Source organism: Pungitius pungitius, chromosome 14 (assembly GCF_949316345.1).
Source record: "Pungitius pungitius chromosome 14, fPunPun2.1, whole genome shotgun sequence".
NCBI lineage: Eukaryota > Metazoa > Chordata > Actinopteri > Perciformes > Gasterosteidae > Pungitius > Pungitius pungitius.
Window position 1 is genome coordinate 2,428,035 of NC_084913.1, and position 22,664 is coordinate 2,450,698.

At 43.2% G+C, this 22,664-nt stretch overlaps 1 protein-coding gene across 1 annotated transcript; it reads right to left on the reverse strand.

Annotated features, from left to right (window-relative positions):
* Positions 1 to 8,706: 8,706 nt before the first annotated feature.
* Positions 8,707 to 10,653, reverse strand: LOC119227159 (G-protein coupled receptor 151). Its single transcript, XM_037485657.2, has one exon. It carries the CDS (start codon positions 10,251 to 10,253, stop codon positions 9,120 to 9,122), a length of 1,134 nt encoding a protein of 377 aa, XP_037341554.2. The 5' UTR covers positions 10,254 to 10,653; the 3' UTR covers positions 8,707 to 9,119.
* Positions 10,654 to 22,664: the final 12,011 nt, after the last annotated feature.

A 22,664-nucleotide genomic window follows, 5' to 3' on the forward strand; every position in this document is an offset into this window, starting at 1 on the left:
TTTAATCTTAATCTTTATGTGTCACAATGTTCAAGAAGACATTTCAGGTCATCTATCTTACATTAAAAGATGATTTCACATCATTAAGTTTGTTCCGTTTTAAAGCTTTTTGAGCAAACCTCTGACGAAAAGGTTTAATGAAGCTAATATCAGGTAGTTCTTTTTTTATTACCGTTATATAATAGTACAACGTTTACTCCCTCCATGTAGTACTTTGTGTTGTATAATTGATTGAATGATTGTTAATAAACGTGTTTATAACTAGACCACAATAAATCTCTCCAGTCATTGTATATGCAAACAGTTCAAAACAATGCTCATTGAGACAGAGCTTTAGAATTAGGGTGGAAATCTAAACTTTCAATCACAAACTTATTTTACATGAATGGTTGGACACACCTACAAGTTCTAGGGGGCGTGGCCAGCTGTTTCTCCAGCCAATCCAGCGCAGCTCGGCACTATAAAATATTTGTGAGCCCTTGGAGGGAGGGTGTGTTGGGAGAGAGATTAAAGAATATATGGTTTATGTTGCTCGTTAAGACTGTGGTCTGTTGTACACCCAGGTCTGTGGTTCATGTGCTTACCCCTGGAGCCCTGTGGAGCCGGGCTAGGTAAGACACCCTGGGGTCTACATACACCTGTAGGGAAACCTAGACCCACTAGGTGAGAAGCCAGTGGCTGTCGCCCAGTGTGTTGTAGCAGTGAGGTAAGTGGTGTGACAGGTTAGATTGTGGTAGGTAGCTTTAGAGGAAGCTCAGGGTCCTTGTTTTATGTTTCTTTGACAGACCGCTGGCACAGGCCTTGTTACCTGTTAGTCCTCCTATCCCGTGTCTACCTACTTGTGTGTAATTGTTGGTGTTGTATTGTCATTATAGATTATCACTGTGTGGACAATAAACCCACCATTCAGTACTCTGTTGTGGCAGCGTGTGTGTGTTTTTTGTAGCTTCGTGGTGCTTAGTGCACAGGTTCCTGCATCCAGTAGCGTGGTCTTGAGTAGTTGCGTCCTCCTCCTCTCCCGAGCCGCGTGGAGGCGTAACACTGCCGTTGTCCCAGAGGTTCTTCAGGTGTGGCCCTGGACATCAGGGACAGGAGATGTCGTGCAGCCTCCTTCAGGTGCATCATACTGGAAAGTGATTATAGTTAGATTACAGTGAGCTGCACAGGCTGCATTGAAAGAAATGAAGCTGTCACCGCAGGTAGTGTTGGTGATAGTATAAATGTTTGAGTGTAATCAATTAATCAAATGATTCATAGCTGTTGCCTTCCCTACATGAAGCCACTAACTAAGCAAAGACATCAATGAGTCCTCCTTGGAGAAACAACATGAGCCCCCATGAGAGCAGCACTTCATGTTGTTCCTAATAAAACACTCGTAAAGTGCTGCTGCATTTTAAATGATTTTGACCAAATGCAAAGTCCACTTACCTCCGTGTTGCTCCTCAGACGCCGAGCGCCCAGTCGATCCACCAATAGAAACTCCTGGTTCATTCAGCGGCGTAAGCCCCGCCCACTACGTACAAAATCCGAGAGCAAGACTTTTTTATTCGAGACCAAAGGTTTTCGATTTGAGAGCAAAAACAATAGTTTCATAAGCAAAACTAACAAATAATTCATTCTCAGTTTATATATTTTTACTTACAAACTTTATTTTTGCTTGCAATGCAAGTGTGGAAGAAGTATTCAAGTGAAAGTACTAATACCACATTAGAAAAATACTACCATACACATAAGAGTCCTGGTATTGAAAGGATACTTAAAAAGAAAGTATTCAAAGTATAATCAGTTAAATATTTCTCTGGGATTAACGTAGATGTAGAGTGACATGAGATGTACAAGTACCTCGTGCTCAAGTAGAGTTTGAGTAAGTATTTACATTTAAAAAAAATATTAAGCCAAATTGGCTCAAAAAATATCAAACTCAACAGCGCCACCTGGTGGCAGACAAAGACCTGTTTCACCAGCAGCAGGTGGAAGTAATCCCACCATCAATGACCTTCCTGCACTCAAACACTTTGTTTGCACTAAAAACTATGCACTGAACATTTCACTAGTCTAGTAACGTTAGGCAGCTTTTGTTAACTATGATGCACTATTTAACGCTCACTCAATCTGTATTACATAACTTATCATTTGCCCAGTTGCCTTTTGTAAATTATGTTTATAGCTCCTGCTTATAGTCTACTTATATTTAAATGCCCTAATCAACCTGTATAATGTGTACATATTACCTCAATCAATCTGCATATCTGTAAGATACTTATTATTATCTGTATACTTGTACCTACTACTGTTGCACTTCTGGTTGGATGCTAAACTGCATTTTGTTAATCTGTACCTGTACATGTGTAATGACAAAGTTGAATCTAATATGAAATATTTTTACTGTAAAAATTTAGAGATTTCTCCAAATAAAAAGTGTGACATCATTATGTCATGAATAATACTGTCAACATAAAAGTATTTAAATATCTCAATTCATTGGTTATTTTTTTCCAGAATAATTCTTTTCCTTTTATTTTTGCCATTTATAAAGACAATTTCGTCACCTGGCTTTTATTGTGAAGGATCCGACCGGAAGTCCCATCCCCGTGTGTTCATTAGGTAAAAGATCAGTGTAGTGGCTATTTGTCCATAAACTTAAACAAAACAAATAGTAACTAACTTCTCAAATGGCCACTTGAGGCTAGGTCATGGTTAGGCTTTACGCAGGTTCAGAGGTACCAAAGCAAAGTGATGTCCATAACAAGATTGAGTTTGAGGAGGTTTATTCACACACATAAGCAAGCTCACAGACATTCCTGCTGCCTCTCTCACGCTGGTAAAAAACCATATGCCCTCCTAGCCTGAAGTACCTCCCACCTTGACCTACTTATGCAAATGAACATAACACCATGTGACCAATAAACGACAATACAAGTAAAGCATAAATACAAAATAAACCAAATTAACCTTAACAAGAAAATAAATGAATAAATGAAGCTATAAATTAACTTAAGCCCAAAATAAACAAAAATGAAAATATAGCTCCAACACACCTCACATCTCCATCCACGGAGCTAATTGTTACGAAGGCTGAATGTTGGCAAACATTTGCTTTAACAACAAAAGTTGCTTTAACAACTAACTTCAGTCATAAAATGTAATTACGTTACTTAAATAGCAGTATTTTTAAACTTCGACATAAAGTTGTGTTTATTTTCCTCTGTCGTTGTTGCCTGTTGCTGAGGTGAAATGCATTCTGGGATATTTGTCTCTCACAAGAACAGACGAGCCTGCTCCGATGCATGCCGGGTAAAATGGGCGGGGCGAGTCACATCCGGGTATTATGACCGTTCTCGGCCAGATGCGGACTTTAGAATTGGATCAGTACTCGGGCTGCGACTGATGACGTTTCACGAGTCCACCAGAACAAAAGTCCACACAAGAACGCATATTGAGAAACGGCCAGTGAGATCCTCCTTGTGGCCGACTGGAAGTCATGTGACTTCACGGTGTCACGGTCACGGTGCTCTAACGGTGAGGAGAGGAGGAGTCAGATGAGCGTCAATTTGAGTTCCTGCAAGTACGAGATCCAGAGAGAGAGGATGAGGAACCAGGGTTCATGGATGCACATGACAGACACTACTGACCTTGTGTGAGAGCACAGGGTGGAATACTGTTAACCTTCTCAAAGACCAGCAGATCGGATGGAAATGTAGAGATGTGCTACAAAGGTGATTGTGGTATATGTGTGTATGTGTGTATGTGTGGGTGTGGATAGGAATAGTTCATTAATTCATTTTATATATATGTATATATGACATTATTTTTATTTCATTTATTTATTATTAATTAATTTTCTAGTTTATTTGTATATTTATTTATGTATTTATTTGGGTGGGAGAGGTATTTTGGGACAAAGAGAGGAAAGTATATTGTCTGATGCACACCTGGTGCAGAAGGTGGCGCTAATGGACCAAATAAGACTCCAACTGCCATAAAACCATAAAACAGAGAAGACCATGTGACCCGATGATGGGGCGTCAGTAGCACACAAAAGGCTTGAAAAGTGGTCGTATGAATGGGGATTTAAGATGTCAGCAGTCTGAAGTCCTGCTATATGCTAGTTACCAGGAAAAGAAATATAAAAAATGTGAAGTTGAGGGTGGCAAAGTTTAAATATTTAGGCTTGTGGTTTGATGAAACACGTTTGTGGAGAACTCATATTAAGCATATCGAAGCTAAATGTAAAAAGGCGCTCATCGTTATGAGAGCAGTTGCTGGATGTGAATGGGGGGCAGATAAGTGGCCACTGCTGGATATTTATAAGGCCGTGATGCGATCGTGTATCGACTATGGATCCATGGTGGATGGAGCAGCTGCCAAGAGCACATTAGAAATATTAGATAGGACATAAGACTTTGGGGGCAATTAAATCCACCCCTAAAGACGCCCTTCTGGTGGAGGCAGACGAGATGCCTCTAAGTCTAAGACGCACCAAATTACCTTTGGCATAGTGGGTGAAGCTAAAGGGGTCAGGAGAGACGTGGTGCACGAATGCTGGGAGGTCACCCAGAATAAAGGAAAGGGGTTTGGATGGAGCAGCAGTGCAGTGGTCAAAGAGGCCGGTTAGGTGGGTACGAGTATGGTCATTATGGTCAGCATGGTGTTACTGCGCTTGATTGGCCAGCAAACTCGCCTGACCTGAACCTCATAGAGAATCTATGGGGCATTGCCAAGAGAAAGAAGAGAGACATGAGACAAAACAATTCTGAAGGCCGTTATTGAAGCATCTTGGTCTTCCATAACACCTCAGCAGGCTGATAGCATCCATGCCACGCCGCATTGAGGCAGTAATTAATGCAAAAGTACGGAGTACATATGCATGATTATACTTTTCAGAGGTCTGACGTTTCTGTATTTAAAATCCTTTTTTTATTCATTTCATGTAATATTCTAATTTTCTGAGATTTTGAATTTGGTTTTCATAAGCTGTATGCCACAATCATCCAAAATTATATCAAATAAAGGCTTGAAATATCTTACTTTGCTTGTAATGAGTCTATATAATATATTAGTTTCAAGTTGAATTACTGAAATAAATGAATTTTTGCCCGATATTCTAATTTTTCAAGTTTCACCTGTATGCGAACAAACGAATCGAAGGCGTCTGGAAGAATTCAGCCCGAACAACTTCTCTGGTTCTGGGAGATTTATTTGTCAGGTCACAGGTCAAGTATCAGCGCTGCGTTTGCAAAGGCAGGAGCGGTTCTGTGGGCCCGCGGGCCAGAAGAACAACTCACTAAAATCAGGAAGAACATTGTGTTTTATAACCCTTGTAAGAGAGAAAAGGAACGATTTATATTGGCCCTGAACTGGTGTTGAGGGGGAGCAGGTTCTTTCCCCACCACACAAGACCCAGACACATACGATTTAAGGGTCTTCTAATTGTAATGTAAACAAAACGACCAAAGTGTGTGTGTGTGTGTGTGTGTTGTGTGGTGCTTGGTGTGTCCCTCACTCCCTCCTTGTCAGACTTGTGTCTGCCTGCTCGGCACATCCTGCTTTGCCCTCTGACCTCGACAGCGACACGATGGAGTCAAGAGTCCCGGTGATCTATTTTATAAACACCAGGCGGCGCCACCGGCTCACGCGCTGATTCAGAGACACACGGCGTTCACCCGCAATAACGTCCCCCCCCCCTGAAAAAACACGCTTCCACTGATGAGCATCCACAGGCGATCCGTCTTTTGTGTGACGATAATCTCATTTAATGTAAGCAGCGAGTTGACAACATGAACAGGGTCCCATGTGATCGGATTTACAGGAGGATTATGGGAAGGATAATGACATCAGGCCGGCTTTAGTTCATTATACGGCAGGTCTGTTCCACGGGGACCGAATGGCGCTCGATGTTTGAGTGCACTGCTGGGATGTGAAGTTTCAAACGTGCCCGTAAATACTTCACCACGGATCAGATGCTTCAGAGCACCAATCGAATTCACACACCGTGTGCCATCCCACAGTTATCGGTGAAGGAGGTGAACGATACGGCGGGAATAAAAACCCCCTCAATGAACTTTATTGATTAGATCTTCATCTTTGTCACAGAGACCATTTGAACCGACGTCGGCTGATGCAGAAAAGCTCCAACAAAAAGAACCCGTCTAGCTGCACCAATGGAAAGTGGAGGATTCAAGGGTTTTGGGCACCAAAATCTTTCCACGCTGACCTTCAACTTTACTCAAGCACGTTACCTGAGTTGCCCTCGAATAAAATGTGAATTACATGCAGATGGCTGCAGCTGCAGCTCTGCACACGCCAGAGATCCGCTGTCAATCAAAACCGGGTGGGCGGTACTGTGACATCTCATTTCCTCCTGGTGTTTGTGACGTAGGTGGCGGTCTCTTCTGTTTCATTTGTCTACATTACCGTTACTTGGATTCTTTTCACCTACTAAATGTAAAGCGTGGGCCGGTCCGAGGAGAGTCAGAAGAGTGCGTATGAAAGCAGATCAAATCCATATACTTCTTATTTTATGTTACGACGACAGCAGCGATTTGGATGTCGAGACGTCGGACAGAAAATAAGAGAATATGAAAAATCCCTTCTGAAAAAGAACAGGAAACCGGACGCTGAACAGCAGAACAGCTTCTTTATGCGGTGAATCGCACTCCTCTAACCCGAGTGCAGCTTAAACTACCAGCGAGTCCCATTTTAGTCTCAAGTCAGCTTCAAACCTTTCAAATCTTGCGCTGCGTCTTTCCTTTGTGACGCGATGGCTGCGAATGAAGCCACAGCGAGAGCCGGAGGTGGCATCAACAACCCATCACGGATGAGTGGGCAGGAAGAAAGAGCCGGACTGTGTTCTCTTCCGAGGCCTTCGGCTTTAAAGCTACGGAAAAAACAAGATGGAGTCATTACGTACGAGACCCCTCATGAAGCACGTCATATTTAAACTAAAGTCATATATTATAGCTTTAGATTGTAATTGTTTGTCCATTATTAATGTAGTAGCAGGATTTGGAGCTAATTTTTAACTATGTCATCGTCTTCATTTTCGATCAATCTGCTGTTTGTTTCAAAATTAAGTTTAAATTAATCCACTTATTAAAATGAATCTTCCCATTTCAAACGTGAAATGGATGATCAAAATATCTGATTTGACTTCTCACCTTAGCGGATCTTGTCTGTAGTGCTGTGTAGTTTAAATAGAAACTGGCAATTAATCTGATAAATAGTGCAATGGTTCCCTCTTGAGTGTAGTGAAGCATAAGTACATGAAAAGAAAAGAGAGTCAAGTCACTCGTGGTTTTAATTCCCTTCTTCGTTTTGGGTGAGTTCAGATCAACTCAGTTGGGTCTTCAGCAGAGACGTCTGCATGAAGAAGCTCGCCGTGCATGAGAGGAAGAACCATGCAGCTTTTTAGTCACACTGCAGCCACGAGGACGTTAAGTGTTGCCGACACTTGGGACCCGCAGGACTTGCACTGCCACCTGCAGGGTCAAAGGTCAGATCTCAGAGAACATTTCACTGGATTTCTTCAATCGTCAATATACATTTTATGTTTACAATACTAAAGCTTTAATTTACTGTATTTGCTGTGTAGAAATGAATGTACTTTGTTTTATTAAACCACTAATAACAGCCTGATGTTAAACGTGTGTTGTGTGAGGCGTTCACATTCAAGATCAGTAACGTAATGTTTTACCTTAAAAGTTACAAGCGCCCTGTTGTCGACAGCAAAGCGCCTCCATCCTTTAGTGAAGTTGAAGGAGAAATGTGGGAGGATTTGTTTGGTACATTAAATGCACTCCTTGATTGGTTGAGAAAGCGTCATTGAGGTCAGCCATTCAGTATCTGCTCTGATGGATGACTTAACAACTGGATAATAACAGCTGGAAAGCCGAGTGACCCCCAAAGGCGGACATTTGGAGACGCGGCCCGTCGTGGATGAATAAATGATGTGCCGGAGCACAATCGCCATGAAGAGCTTTGGAGGCTTGTTTGTGGGTTTTTTCCGCGACCTTTAACCTTTCTTCTCACTCAGGCAGACTAAAATGTCAAATGTGCCGCGGCGTCGGAGCCTCGGGCGCTGCTTTAAACACACAGACGACTAAAAGCAGGTTTCTTTTCACAGTCGCTGAAAGGTTAGACTGTTAAAGGGGGGGAGGAAGGGGGGGGGGGGGTCAACTGACCATCCCTTCCATCCATGTCGGACCAAAACCAAGACACACTGGTTTTAACTCTCTGGGTCTACTTAAACATGTGAAGAATCCCTTTATTTATACTGCTTTTATCGTGTTGTTTTATCGTGTTTAACGATGATTGTTTAATTCCAAGCAATGTGACAAACAACATTATTCTTTATGTTCAAGCAGTTTTTTTAAACAGATAAACTTTTTGAGGAGATTTTAATTTTTCTATTCATTTACAAATCTAATGAGAAAAAACGTAATCTTAAACCGTCCTTATCATCTTTAATAAGTATAGGTTGATAAAGGTGTTATAACACTATCGTTACATATTTTTTTGGCGACTTGTCTGTTTGTGTGACTGAGACTGAAGTCATTCATGGGGAAGAATAAAGACATAAACATTGACTGGCTTTGACACCACTTCGTTATAAAAATGCTACTTTCACTGGAAATATAATGATGCACCTAAAAAATGGATTCTATGGGATTTTGATAAAGTGATCTCTGCATGTCATCGGTCTGAATGAAATAGAGAGATTTGATGGTTGAACTGTATTTAATCTGTGATTAAGGAGGAAGACTCAAGGCTTTTTACCTTTGGAGTAAGAAACACAACAGCAGTTTTATATTTGTTTTAATATTCATGTTATGCACATACAAATCACTCCTTGATGAGTGACGGTGGATATTTACATTGGCTTCATGTCTGTGGGTACAAACCTCCTCTAATAAAGCTGTTCTACTTCACAGTGCACCAATACTGCAGGCAAGAACAAATATTTAAAGTAGATAGAAACGTGTTACATGATTAATTTTACATCTAATCAAGCTCACGACAGCAAACAGCCGTTGAACGAGGGTCTGCACGGTGGGTCAACACACTAAACTGGAACTCTTCAAGAATACGTACATAAATACAAACATAATTGTACATCTGATTCACAACATCTTCTCCTCTCTCTCCCACGGAACCGGATCCTGCTCCTCCTCGACGTGCGTATTCCTGCGCCCTGTCCAAAAGTGCTCCACGTCTGGGATGGTCTTCTCCGTCTCCTGCGACGCCGCGTTGCCGACGGCGTTTTCTCCCACTTCCGCTGCGTTCCCCTCCGTTTTCGCGCACTCGGTGGCGCGGAGGCGCTTCTTGCCTCTGCAGGTGGCCATGAACCAGATGGTGACCAGACCTTGGCGCACCTCGTCGTACATGGTCATCAAGATCACCGGGGAGAACGCGCTGCATGCGTAAAGGAGAACTTGCGCAAAGATGACCAAGCCCACGGGCGGTTTGTTGTACCCGAGCCGTATCCAGGTGAAGGTCCCCCACTCCGGCAGCAGCATGAGCCCGAGGGCGCTGCTTAGACACAGTAAAACCAGGGTAATTTTGCTCTGTTGCCGCGGGGTGGGCGCGTTGTTCACCGCGGTGTGCAGCACTTTGGTGTGGTAGGCAACCGTGAAGATGACCGGCGCCACGAAGGCTGCAGTTGGATAAATCTTGTAGAACAAACTCATGAAGTTAGACGCGCACAGCGGCATTTCGGAGACGCAAATAGTGTCGCGGCCGTGCTTCACCAGAGTGGCGAAAAGCAGCTGAGGGATCGGAAACATCATGGACACCATCCAAATGAACGCCAGGGCTCCGTGGATCCACGTCGGGCTGTAGAGGGGCCCCGTGGCGGTGCTTGGCACAAGCGTGTGTTTGGCTCTGGTGGTGACCGCAAGGATTAAAGTTTTTGCAATCACACACGAGTGCTGGAACCAGTCCGTGGTGCTGCAGACAAAGCTGCCCAGGGTCCAGGTCTGCTTGTAGTAGGTGAGGGCGCGGACCGGAGCGCACAGCAGCAGGATCGCCAAGTCCGTGGAGGCCAACGAGGCGAGGAGCGCTTTCACCTCGGAGCCCTTCCCGCTTCTAAAGTCACGGATGAAAATCATCAAAATGAGCAAATTCCCAACAGCCCCGGACACGCAGATCCCGATGAGGACGACCGGTATGGCTGTCCTGGTGTCCTCCCCCTGGAGAAGTTGAACTCCTCCGACGAAATCAAAAAAGGAGACATTTGCTGGTCGATTAAAATCCATCTCCTCCCGAGACAATTTAAAGTTCGAGCACCTCAAAGTTCGGGGGGTGGGGAGGGGGGAGGGAAGAAAAACTCTCGCAATGAACGAATGAAATGAAACGTTTGTGTTGAACTTTTCTCCGCAGATTGGAGGTCGGTGGGGCGGGGGGAGCTGTCCACGGCGCCGCGGTGCTGAAACGCTGCTGACGGGGTCGTGATCGTATCAGCGAGTGGGTGAGCGCGCGGGCAGGTAGGCTATTTCAAGTGCTGCCATTTAGCATCGTCAACCACTCACGTCATTTTTTTTTTTCATCAGCGTGGCTGCGGGCTGCAGGCAACACAAATGTGAGCGCAGCGTGGTGTGGTTCCACATCCACGAACCTCGGAGGCACCACGGCTGTCAGATATATATCTCAAAGAGAATGATCTGAGTTGGTAAGAGGTGAAAACATGTTCTGTTTATTTGACCTTATGTATCAAATCTTTAAAACTTACGAATACTCAAGTCAGTTTCAAACTTGTAGTATTGATTAGGCTCCAATGACACCTTGTTTGTTCATTTTAACCGTCTGGAGATTCCCTGCAGGCTTGATGTCTTAATATTATCATTGGGTTGCATCTGCTGACACGAATAACAGTTACGTCTTATGCACCTTGCAGAGATGGGTGAGCGTTGTTGCACATCAAATTGGGGAAGCGGCTTGCTGTGACCTAATGAATATGACTGACATACACAAGAAGACGACACATACCAACAAGCTGATGAGTAAGAATCCATGAATGAGCTCTAGGTTGTACTTTTTTTAAAGGTATTCACTCATTTCGAAGTTTAAAAAACGAAGTGGCAATTCATGCTCATTATCAGCCCCACACGGTGCACGAAGCAGTGAGGTGTGTTTACTTGACTTAAAGAGCATCCGGATAATGAAGGGGCGGAAGGGTGAGGGTGGGGTGGTGTTGGGGGAGGGGGGGGGGGGGGGGGAGGTGAGGGTGCCCACTCAAATGCTGTCACCTCCACTTAGAGAGTCGGTTGCTAGGAGACCGGAGCCACCATCACAGTATGGGGTTTGCAAGATGTGAGGCATCGCGAAGTAGTGCGAGATATGGACGGATGGGGAGGCTTTAAAGCGACTCTGGAGCTTCAGATGTAATGAATGAATAATAACAACAGTGAGGGTCAAAACACTTTGGTGATATTTGAAGGAATGACGACGCTGCCCTTGTGTGAGCAATCAGGGCTAATTGATGTTTTATGGACTTTGCAAGGCCACCAGTAGGTTTCTGCTCCAACTGACCTTGTTCCATATAAACTACCACTAACACAAATCTAACACTTAAATTGTGTGGAAATGCACTTATTGTACGTCGCTTTGGATAAAAGCGTCAGCTAAATGACATGTAATGTAATGTAAATTAGCATTTATTTATGATCCTCTGGTATAATCCCTGTTTCCCACATGTAGATATGCTACGTATTTCTAGATTAATGATCAGCAATATGTATAAATATTAGAGTTTGAGCTTCAGGGAACAAGACCTGAAATGAAAATAAGCAGCACCACAAGTATAATGTTTGATAAAGTCAATAACCATAAAATAAATAGCAATCATATGAGAACATATTTAAAGGTGGGATTATCCCAAATTAAAAGAAAACTACATTACACTACATTACACAAGTAAAATTTGGGCCAAACGGTTCATCAAAGTAGGGTTCATTGTTTGACAAAGACTCAGAGTTAGAAGGTAAGAAGAGCATTCATTTACAAGTCATGTGTCCTCTTTATTAGACAAATATCCAACAATTAGACCACTTACAATGCTGCACAGATTTAGTATGTGTAAAGTAAATACAAAGGGGCCGAGTACGCTTCCTTGAGGTAATCCATAACTAAAATCGTAGTGATAAATTCTGTCTCAGGCAGGACTCAAATCTAAAAGAATGAGGAAAAAATCTACAGAAATGATCCTAAATAAGAGTCTGATCTCACAGGAATTGTTTTCCAGACTATTGGCTTGTTGCTCTTTCAGTCAACAACTTTGGTCCCAGCTCAAATGTCTTTTCCTTTGTGAGGGATTGCATTGCATTGTGGATGACTCCCCGATGGCCACCTGATCACCTGACCTGAACAACAATGTTATATGTTGACATTGGTTTGTGAGGGTAAATTTCTCAACAGGCGTTGGATTGATTTGGTGGGAAAATTCAAGTCCCCTTCAGGATAGTCTGCAGCCGCTTGACTTTTCATGCAGCGCCAATGTCAGGTCAAAACTGTCATTCATGCATTATTTTCATTATGACTCATTCATATTTGTTAAACTGATACTGATTAGCCTCCCCGAGCCAACAGTATTTGTGTAGTTTTCTCTATATACTATTTTTGTGAATGAATGAAACTAATCCCAATCCATTCAAAAAACTCTATTATTATTATTATTTAAATCATAATGTGCCATTATGCTGTCGTAATTGTGAGGCCATCCTCACAAATCATGACAGCTGTAATCTTCTGCTGCAAGTTATTCTAGTTTTTAAATGACTGCGGTCTCGTCTTGGGACAGAATTCACTGTCTCACCTGGTTCTCGAAGCGTCTACGTGTAGTGTCTTCTATACTTAGATATTTTTCCAACTGAGATAGAACAGCAAATGGCCATGAGTTTTTTTGTTGTTGTTGTTGTCATCTCTACCACCACACACCACTCCGCCGAGACTGACTCAGTATTGTGTGAGAGGATCCCTCTCATTGCCCCCGAGGCTTTCACAAGGCCGGAGTGGGACAAAATAAGATAGAGAGGAGGGGGTCGAACAAAACGAACAAAAACCCAGAGCTGTATACGTAAGAGTCTAGATGGACTCCAGTAATGTTCCCTTTGGAGATACTCCACAGCGGAAACAAGGACAAAGTAGGTTTTGTACCACAGGGATGTCTCCTCTGAAAAGCAAACCTTGCCCCCGATACGTTTCTGTCCCCGATCCCTTGATGCGAAAAAAGCTTTTACAGTATCAAAGAAAACAAACGCCGGGTTTTTCCTTTTTGTCATCGGCGTCATTGAGAGAGATCAAAGGTAAAGGGGGGGGCTCCCCACGTTGTTATTGATGCTGCTGCTCAGACGCGGAGAAGCTATCAGCCATCTGTCGCCGATGTTTTACATGAAATCTGACGGCTTTTCAACTTCAACCCGCCGCCTTCAAACGGAGCTCGAGACGGAGAGTGACGGCCGCGGGTCATCAGGTCGCTCCCGTCGGAGGCAAAGACTGACAGTTGCCACGACAACCCGTGACGGGCGGAAACCACTTGACTTGCAAAGCCGCCCCGTGTCTTGGCGCTCCGGACGGAACTTTAATTATTTCCATCCTCTCCAACAGGTTTGAATTTCACGTGAATAGATGTGTGTTGGATTCGCGAGGAGCCGCAAGACAAACGGTGGCTCGTCGTTGGCGGGTTTGTTTCAGGCATCATGCAAAGAGATAAATGACTCCCTTTAGCAAAAGGGCAGCCTCCCGCCTGCGAAATAGCAAATAATTAATGTCTGGCTGTTTTTTTTCGTAGTGCTTGTGGGAGGGGGAGCAGATGGAGGCTTTTTTTTCTCTTCTTATCTCATAACTTCATTCAAGGCCAGTGGAAAACATGGTATTGACGTATACTGTGTATATTTATATATATATATATATATATATATTACATATTTAGTGTTACTCCCATGACCTGCTTTTTAATGATGCACTTGTTTCTTCTTATTTTCATGCAGATTAATGGTCCCTCTATGCTGCTTCCTGCTGAGGCTTCCTGCTGTCTGCCATCATGACCTATCATTGCATGGACTCTGGCAGCTTAATAAGGGTCACATTTATGGTGTTAAAATCCAAAGCTACCAAACAAACAGTGGTAGAAGGAAACTAAGCCCTCAAATACAGCTGTCGGACCGCTGGAGTTTACATGCATGCTTAGATAACAACTATTTACACCTCAGAGGGAAACATTGTACTTCTCCTCATGTTTGGAGGCTTTCTTATGATCACATTTAAAATAATTCATTTTTGGTTTGTGAATTATGACACATTTGACTTCTTTAATCAACCAAAAGTATTGTAGCGGATTGTGACGCGCTGTACCAAAGAAAAATTCCGCTCTGATCCAATGATGTGTTTGACAGGTTTATTGAAGTATTAGTCCAACATAAACCGGTATGCATAACGTGCTCAAAGTAAAAGAAAAATCACAACTGTAGCAGCGTAGCAAACAGCGGCGCAGCAGCAGCAAGCAACAGTGTCATGGCTATCAACAAGCGTTAGCGATAGCGGTCAATAGCGTTCAACAAGCTTTAGCAATAGCGGTCAACAAAAATACGGCGTCCCCGTCACTCACCCTCTCTTTCCTTCCTCGCTACTTCCGTCTGTGCCTGCTATTATAATCAGTCCAAAAGTTACCGCCCCCAATTACGGTGATATGCAATTAACAAACCCAACAAAATATAACAACCCAAGTGTCCCAAATATAAACCATTAAACTCATATCCACTATCATTTTATATTAGACAGAACATATATAATAATCACCTTCGTGGCTCCTACACACCAGCCCCTAATTATTAAACTACTATTTAATAATTACACACAATAGGAGTCATGAAATAATTAAAATAAACAGAATACATAGCTCCATTACATTCTTCTTCTTTTTCTTCTTCCGGTCTTCCTTATTTTGTGAGAGGTCAGTCATTAGGGCCAGAGGTTGCCAGCACATAGCCCTGTGATCTGTGTTCACCACAGTCACTATTAGTCAAACGTCAAAGTAAAGTCATAGGTCTATTCAGAAGTCTAGGCCTTGTCATCTGCCTCACCTCGAGGATCGGCCTCCTGCAGCAGGCATACCTTGGTTATAGGCCGGATCAGGCTGCTACTCTTAGTCTTGACACGCACCTGACGCACAAAGCCCCTTTGGTCCGGAAAGGTTTGTAGGACTCGTCCTACAACCCAGGAGTTACGAGGTGCTGCACTGTCCACTACAAGCACCAGATCCCCAGGAACAAGGTTTCGCTTCGCTCCTGACCATCTCTGCCGCTCCTGCAACTGAGGTAAGTACTCCTTAACCCATCTCTTCCAGAACAAGTCTGACATGTACTGGACCTGCTTCCACCTCCTGCGTGCATACATGTCTGCTTCCTGGAAGATTATTGGTGACAAAGATGGTAATGCCTTCAAAAGCAGCAGGTGATTAGGTGTCAACGCTTCCAGGTCATGAGGATCCATGGAAGCTTTCGTTATCGGTCGACTATTGATAATGGCTTCCGCCTCACAGAGGACTGTGTGAAGTCCTTCGTCATCCAAATTTTGCACATTCAAGGTGGAGTTGAGGACTTTACGCACTGAGCGAATCAACCTCTTGAATATTTCCATATCCCTCTCTGATGAGCGTCGTTGCTGTTCTTCATCCAATCCTGAGTTTGCAAGAACCACATTCAACGGTTTCCTCTTCTGACAGAAAGATAAGAGCAAAGTTGTGAATCTCAAGATCCAAGCTACAGACTTTCTCAGACAGATCCATGAGCTGGAGTGGTGGATCATGCAAGACACTGCATCATAGTCAAAACCAATCCTGATCTTCCTTTTCGTAGGATGGTAAACCCTGTGATGCGGGATATACCAAACCCTTCCATTACGTTCCAAATCCTCTTTAAGCACGCTTTCTGCATAACCTTTGACGAGCAGATCTTCCATGCGGGTTTTATAGTCCGCATGAAATGAGGAATCCTTCTGAAGCCTCTTCTTCAGATATAAGGCACGCTGTTCAATGATCGTTCTATTCTTTGGCATACCAACGTCCTTATTCCTCAATGGCAGGTTGATCTGATAATGGCCCTTGACCGGTTTTGCTGAACTTGTAATAAGCTCCATGAACTTTTGTGCCTCTCTCGACATGGCAGGCTGTTCCTCCACGCTGCACTCAGGGAAGTCTGTCTTAAACTGCTGCTGTTCATCTAAAGTCACAACTGACACTCTGTTCACGGTAAACTCTGGCTGCTCACTGCCACAGTCTTCATCCAGAGGCCCATTCACTGTCCAGCCCAGCATTGTCCTGATTGCATAGGGTCCATCTCCTACACTGCCAATCACTTCCAAGGGTTCCAAGGCTTTGGAGACATTTGTCCCAATCAACAGCTCAATTCCAGCATTAATTTCAGGCAAGTGAACAGGTTTCAAATAAGACCATTTCTGGATGTCACTTTGTTTTGGTATGTTTCTTTTGTGAACAGGCAGGTGTGTTTGAGTGTAAGCCTTGGGCAGCTCACAGAAATGCTCCCCAGTCAAGCCGGCAACTTCAAGTCCTGGCACAATGTAACTGCTCACCACTTTCTCTTGGCCCATCGTCCGTAGGAGAATACGGACCCTCTTTCCTGGAACATTAAGTTTTTCCCTTAGTGCCTCTGTGCAGAACACGGCCGTACTTCCTGGGTCCAAGAAAGCATAGGTGGTGACAATCGTGTTGCCCTCCTTGGACTTAACTTGCACTGGAACTATTGGAAGTTTGCAGTCGTGATCACCAGCCCCTGTAAGCCCACTTGACATCAGGGCGCTGTCGACGGATACCTCTGACTTCCTCTCAGCTTGGTCCGGATCCTTGTCCTTTTCCTTTTGTGGAATGTGAAGAACAGTTGGGTGTTTGAGACCACATTTTTCACAGGATATCCGTTTTCTGCAAACTCTGCTCATGTGTCCAACGCACAAACAGCCAAAACAGACACCCTTCTCTCTTAAGAAGCCTATCTTCTCTTTGTGTACCTTCTTCCCCAACTGTGGACACAAATCCAAAACATGTCCTTCTCCACAACAAATGCATGTTCTCCTCGCAAACTCCACACGCTCCTTTCCTCTAGTTTTGGGCTGAGTCTTGTGTATCACACGAGCTACTGTGGTGGCAAAGCTGGTTCCCTTAATTCCAGAACGAGTTTGTGAATTTAGCTTGTTCATTCCTCTATTAGTTGTCAGTGATGGAGCGTCCTGTATGCTTCCAAACACTGGGTCAGTTAGAATCCGCACTTGTTTCTCTATGAAAATGGTGAGGTCAATGAATGTGGCTCTCTGGCTGCGTCTATCCTGTAGTTCACAGGCTGTAGAACGCCATTTGTCTCGAAATTTGTAAGGCAACTTTTTTATGATGGTTAGCATGTTAGCAGGTATGTCCAGTTCATGCATATATTGCACCTCTTCCATAACGTTACAGCAACCTCTTAGAAAAAGGCTATAATCGCAAAGAGCCTTTGCATCTTCATTCTTGATTGGCGGCCATGAAAGGGCCTTTTCCATGTATGCGTATGAAATTCTCTGCTCATTTCCAAACTGCTTCTTTAACAACGCTTTTGCTTTAGCATATCCTCTCTCCGGCTCCATATGCTGGCAACTTCTGATCAGTTCTCTAGGGTGACCCCTTGTGTGCTGTTCCAAGAAATACAGTCTGTCACTGTGATTTGTAGTGTTCCTCTCAACACCGTTCTCGAAAGCCTTCACAAATGCATGATATTTTAATGGATCACCATCAAAGATTGGTATCTCCCTCTTAGGCATAGATGAAAGGCACTGCTGTTGCACCAACAGTGATGTTATTTCATTTTGTTTCCTCATAATGTCCAACATATTGTTTTGATCTTCATTTGGACCAGTGTTTAAAGCATTTCCATCTTGCATCCCTTCTAGAGTACTGTGATTCACTGCATGTAGATTGGGTCCATGTGAATTAATTACCTGAGATGGATTTCTCTCATTAGGTCTTGTTCTTGCATCCAGGTAAGCATAGTTGATTTCATCTGACCTTTGTGGTACAAATGGCGTTGCTTTAGCATTGAGGATCAGTTTTTGTTCTCTTACCAGATAGGAGTTCATTCCATCAGAGCGCTTCGATATTGAGGTTCTCTCACTCAAGATGCTCCCAGACTTTAGCACATCCAGTCTTGCCATGTTTGCTGCAATTTCTTCATCCAACTTAAGTTGTTCCTTCCTTTTACGTAGCCGCTCCTCCTCCTCTTCCAATTCATGTTTATTTTTTAATAATCTTTGTCTTGTCCTTAAAGCTGCCAAATCAGCCTCTGTTTTGAGACGTGCAGAAGAAATCCTGGAATCAACAGACTCTCTTCCTGTGGCAGAACTTTGTGATTTGGACACCCTGCTTCCCACATTTGACACACTGTCATTTGGTTTTACATAATCTTGCAGCTCATCTGCATCAACAATCAAGGCAGCCTGCCGCTGAGTTTCATCAGGTTTTGGAGGCAACTCCTGTTCCTTCATTTCACCATAATCAATTTGCTCATGTAACTCAAGCAATTCATCTGGCTCAATCAACCATTGCTCAACACGTTTTTGAAATGTGTTGTTATAGGTCATGATGTCCGAAAACCATTCATTTTGAATCTTCTGTTGCTCTTCAGGGAGTAAAGGAACCAGCAGGTCATGTGACTTGGTGGCCTTTCCACAACGATCAATTAAACTTTCCAACAGAGATTGTACTTGTGAAACATTTCATTTGTTGTATGAACCCTTTAATTTTATCCACACTCTTTCTCCTTTCATTTTGAAGCGTTTCGATTTTGTTTGCCAAAGCCTTTGCTGTGGGCTTAGATTGCCTTTTCTCCATCTCCATTTCAGAACTTGAAACAACCTTTTGACTCTTTTTATTTTTCAGTTACTTCTCAATAAATGTGCATCCACTTCAACATTCAAACATGTACAAAACACGTCATGTACAATAGCAGAGCAGCAGCAATCTCAAAGAGCCAAAGCGGGGGTTCAGTGTAGCATTGAGGTCGGCTACAGTGCATCCAAACACTTCCACAGATCCGGAAACGTCACGCACATTAGCAGAGCAGCGGCAATTTCCAAAGAGATGAAGCGGAGATTCATCATCTGACAGTATGGAGATATACAGCACCGAATCCGCACAATCAATGCCAGCAATCGGTACGACCAACTCAAACGGTGTTCAATCCAATAACGTCCCCAATAGACGAACAACAGCATATGCGCCGCATACCTTCCAATACATACAGCTTAACGCACATGAACACACATGAGTGCCTTCTCCGGATTGAAAGTTAGTGCCGTCTTCCGTCCTTTATCGCCGATGGTCCTTTAAACTTCCGCAATTTCTTCCTAATGCCGTGTATGTTTTTGTTGACAAAATGTAGCGACCTGTCTTCAAATAAACAGTCGCTGAGAGGCTAAGTTATGGGTGTAGCGGATTGTGACGCGCTGTACCAAAGAAAAATTCCGCTCTGATCCAATGATGTGTTTGACAGGTTTATTGAAGTATTAGTCCAACATAAACCGGTATGCATAACGTGCTCAAAGTAAAAGAAAAATCACAACTGTAGCAGCGTAGCAAACAGCGGCGCAGCAGCAGCAAGCAACAGTGTCATGGCTATCAACAAGCGTTAGCGATAGCGGTCAATAGCGTTCAACAAGCTTTAGCAATAGCGGTCAACAAAAATACGGCGTCCCCGTCACTCACCCTCTCTTTCCTTCCTCGCTACTTCCGTCTGTGCCTGCTATTATAATCAGTCCAAAAGTTACCGCCCCCAATTACGGTGATATGCAATTAACAAACCCAACAAAATATAACAACCCAAGTGTCCCAAATATAAACCATTAAACTCATATCCACTATCATTTTATATTAGACAGAACATATATAATAATCACCTTCGTGGCTCCTACAAGTATATCAAAGCGATCTCCCTCCCAACCAGCTGCAACATTAAATGATTAAAGATTAAAATGATGTCATTGTTCCAACAATGTGCGCGTGGGAGGAAATGCAGGGAGGCATAATGACCCCAACCCAAATAAATATTAGAGTGGAATGCCATCCATCCATCTTCAAAGCCGCTTATGCCCCATACAGGGTTACGGGGGGGGGGGGGTCAATCCCAGCTAACATTGCAGGGGTGAGAATTAAAAGTGGAATGAATAAAAACAATTCTAAAAAAAAAATGTCAACAAAGCATCACATTTGAGGCTTAAGTGTACGTAACAGCGTGTGTCATTTCGACTTGTCACACACACAACGTGTCCCATGATGCTTCACTCACGTTTTTGGGCTGCAGAGCATCACGTGATGGAATTTACTTCGTGAGGTCTTGACTTGAACATTCAACATGCTAAGGCATCAAAGGCTAAGGCATTAGTTGGGTGGAGTGACGCAAACACCTCCATCCACCTCCACCTGTGTGTCTTCATCATCTCCCTCTCAATGCCTTTTCTCCGAGGGCCTAACAATGATGTGGTCGAGTCTATTTTTGAGTCAAAATATGACTTCCAAAATAAAAGTTTCAGCACATCAAAAAACTCATTTTATTGTGGAGGGGCTTGAGGTTGTGAATCCTTTTCAGTCGGGAGGTTTTCAGATTTGCTTCATGTCAAAGACGACAAAGTGTGACCTGCAGAAACTAAAAGAAGAGGGCCCCCATGTGTCAGAGGTGGGAAACACACATTACACACAACCACAGGTTCCCCACTCTGATTTTAATATGGTTTCTTCTGGAGCAAAACAAACATGCAGCAATGTGTAGTGATGATGATGATGATGATGATGATGATGATCATTTACAAATAGATCCCCAGATGAGGAGAAGGACTTCCGCCTCCAGAGCTCAGTTGGACACAGTGTTGATGTGCATCCATGTTCCTGGTGAGGGTTGCAGTGCTGTGATGTCAGCAGCAGGAGGCAGCAGATGATCATGAGCTTCCAGCACCTCAGACACCAGATGGAGACAATAAACACGTTTGATTTGTGTCTGTTGGATAAAATAGTCTCACTTTATAGACACGTTTTACTGTTACTGGATTCATTTGATGGAACTCAATGTGTTCTGTACTTTACAGCCATGTTTTCCTGTCTAAAGTATTCAAATGAAAACATTAAAAGAACACTAGGTCCAAATAGATCAAACAGGTGAAGTATTACAGGCTTTAACCAGCTTGGAATGATTTATTCACATTAATTATACTTAACTTGCATCTAAACGTTATATGAAACAAATGACTAATCAAAAATGATTGTTTGATTTGGAAAGTTGGCAAAATAGGTCTGAAAAACCTGGACAAAAGGCAGGATAGATTATTTAATTTGTAATAATTCAGATTATTGCCATGCTGCATAAATCGTATTTTTGTCAGTGACTTGAGAGTTTTTTTGTACTCAATAATTTGCGTTACAACTAATGATGACACGACTCCCCAAGAATCCAAAAGTTTATTTCCGTGTGGTCAAATAAATTAAAACAAATAGCTGAAAATAGTTCCCAACAAATGCTTGTTTTCTTCTGGATTGAGTGATGTTTTTCCAGCTGTGTGTTATTTCCATCACTTGTTTGTGCATTGAGTGCAAAATAACAACCAAATTACGCTTCATTTTGGCGCAAAATCACTTCCTGAAGCCCCTCTGGGGCGTGTAAATGATGATCAATCAGCTCCCCAAAGGCAGGTTGATAATTAGTATAAACGTGTCTGTCGCGACGTCTAAATAAAATAGCTCGAAGGAAAGAAAAAGCCTGCAGCAGTAGTTTGTGTATCAGAAGGAATATATTAACACACACACACACACACACACACACAGAGTCACATGTTCAAGCCAAAGTTATAATGCACACAATAAGAAAGCAAATGCGCTTTGTTTATGGACCTGTGCTGATTTCTGTTTAATCTAGATGACCGATGCATGTTCCCGCCTTTCTGCACGCGGGGCCCCCGCTAATCTTGTTCTCCATCGGGCCCCCCCGTGCATAATGAAAAGGGGCTTATCGGGACGCTGCCCCCCCCCCCCCCCCTCCCCCCGGGGTGACGTCGACTTTCTCCATTTCCGCCGACAATAAGGTGAACGCCACTTAAACCACGTGACCGGCGGAAATCTCCCAGGACCCGTAAGTTCCCATCGCCGGCTGGAAAGGGGACAATAACTCAGAGAGAATAAAATGAAGAGTGCAATTGGAAGGCGATTAAAATGAATAGAAGCTCTGACTAGATAAGACACATACCATTTCCTCATCTATTTAACATTCATTGAATTGAATAATCCGGTTCTATTATCGTAAATAGTCTGCATATTTACCCTGAATATGCTAATTTATGTTTGCTGCAAGCCCTCTGCGACTTAGCCATTTTCCCATCAGTGTATGCATATCTGCTTTCTCCTATAGCTATTTCTAAAGAGGAGTGGAGAGAGAGACAGAGACCTGAAGAAAAAGATGGACAGTTATAGAGTGCTTATTGTTTCCGTAACTTTTTTATTCATCCTTTTTTTTCTCTTGCTCTTTGCCCAGGGCAAACCGAGTTACATTTCAATCAAAAGATTCATTGTAAAGTCATTATCCCAAACTAGGCTCCCATAATTGGCTGTCATTTTGCATAGTGGCAGCACTCTGGCTTCAGGGCAAATGACT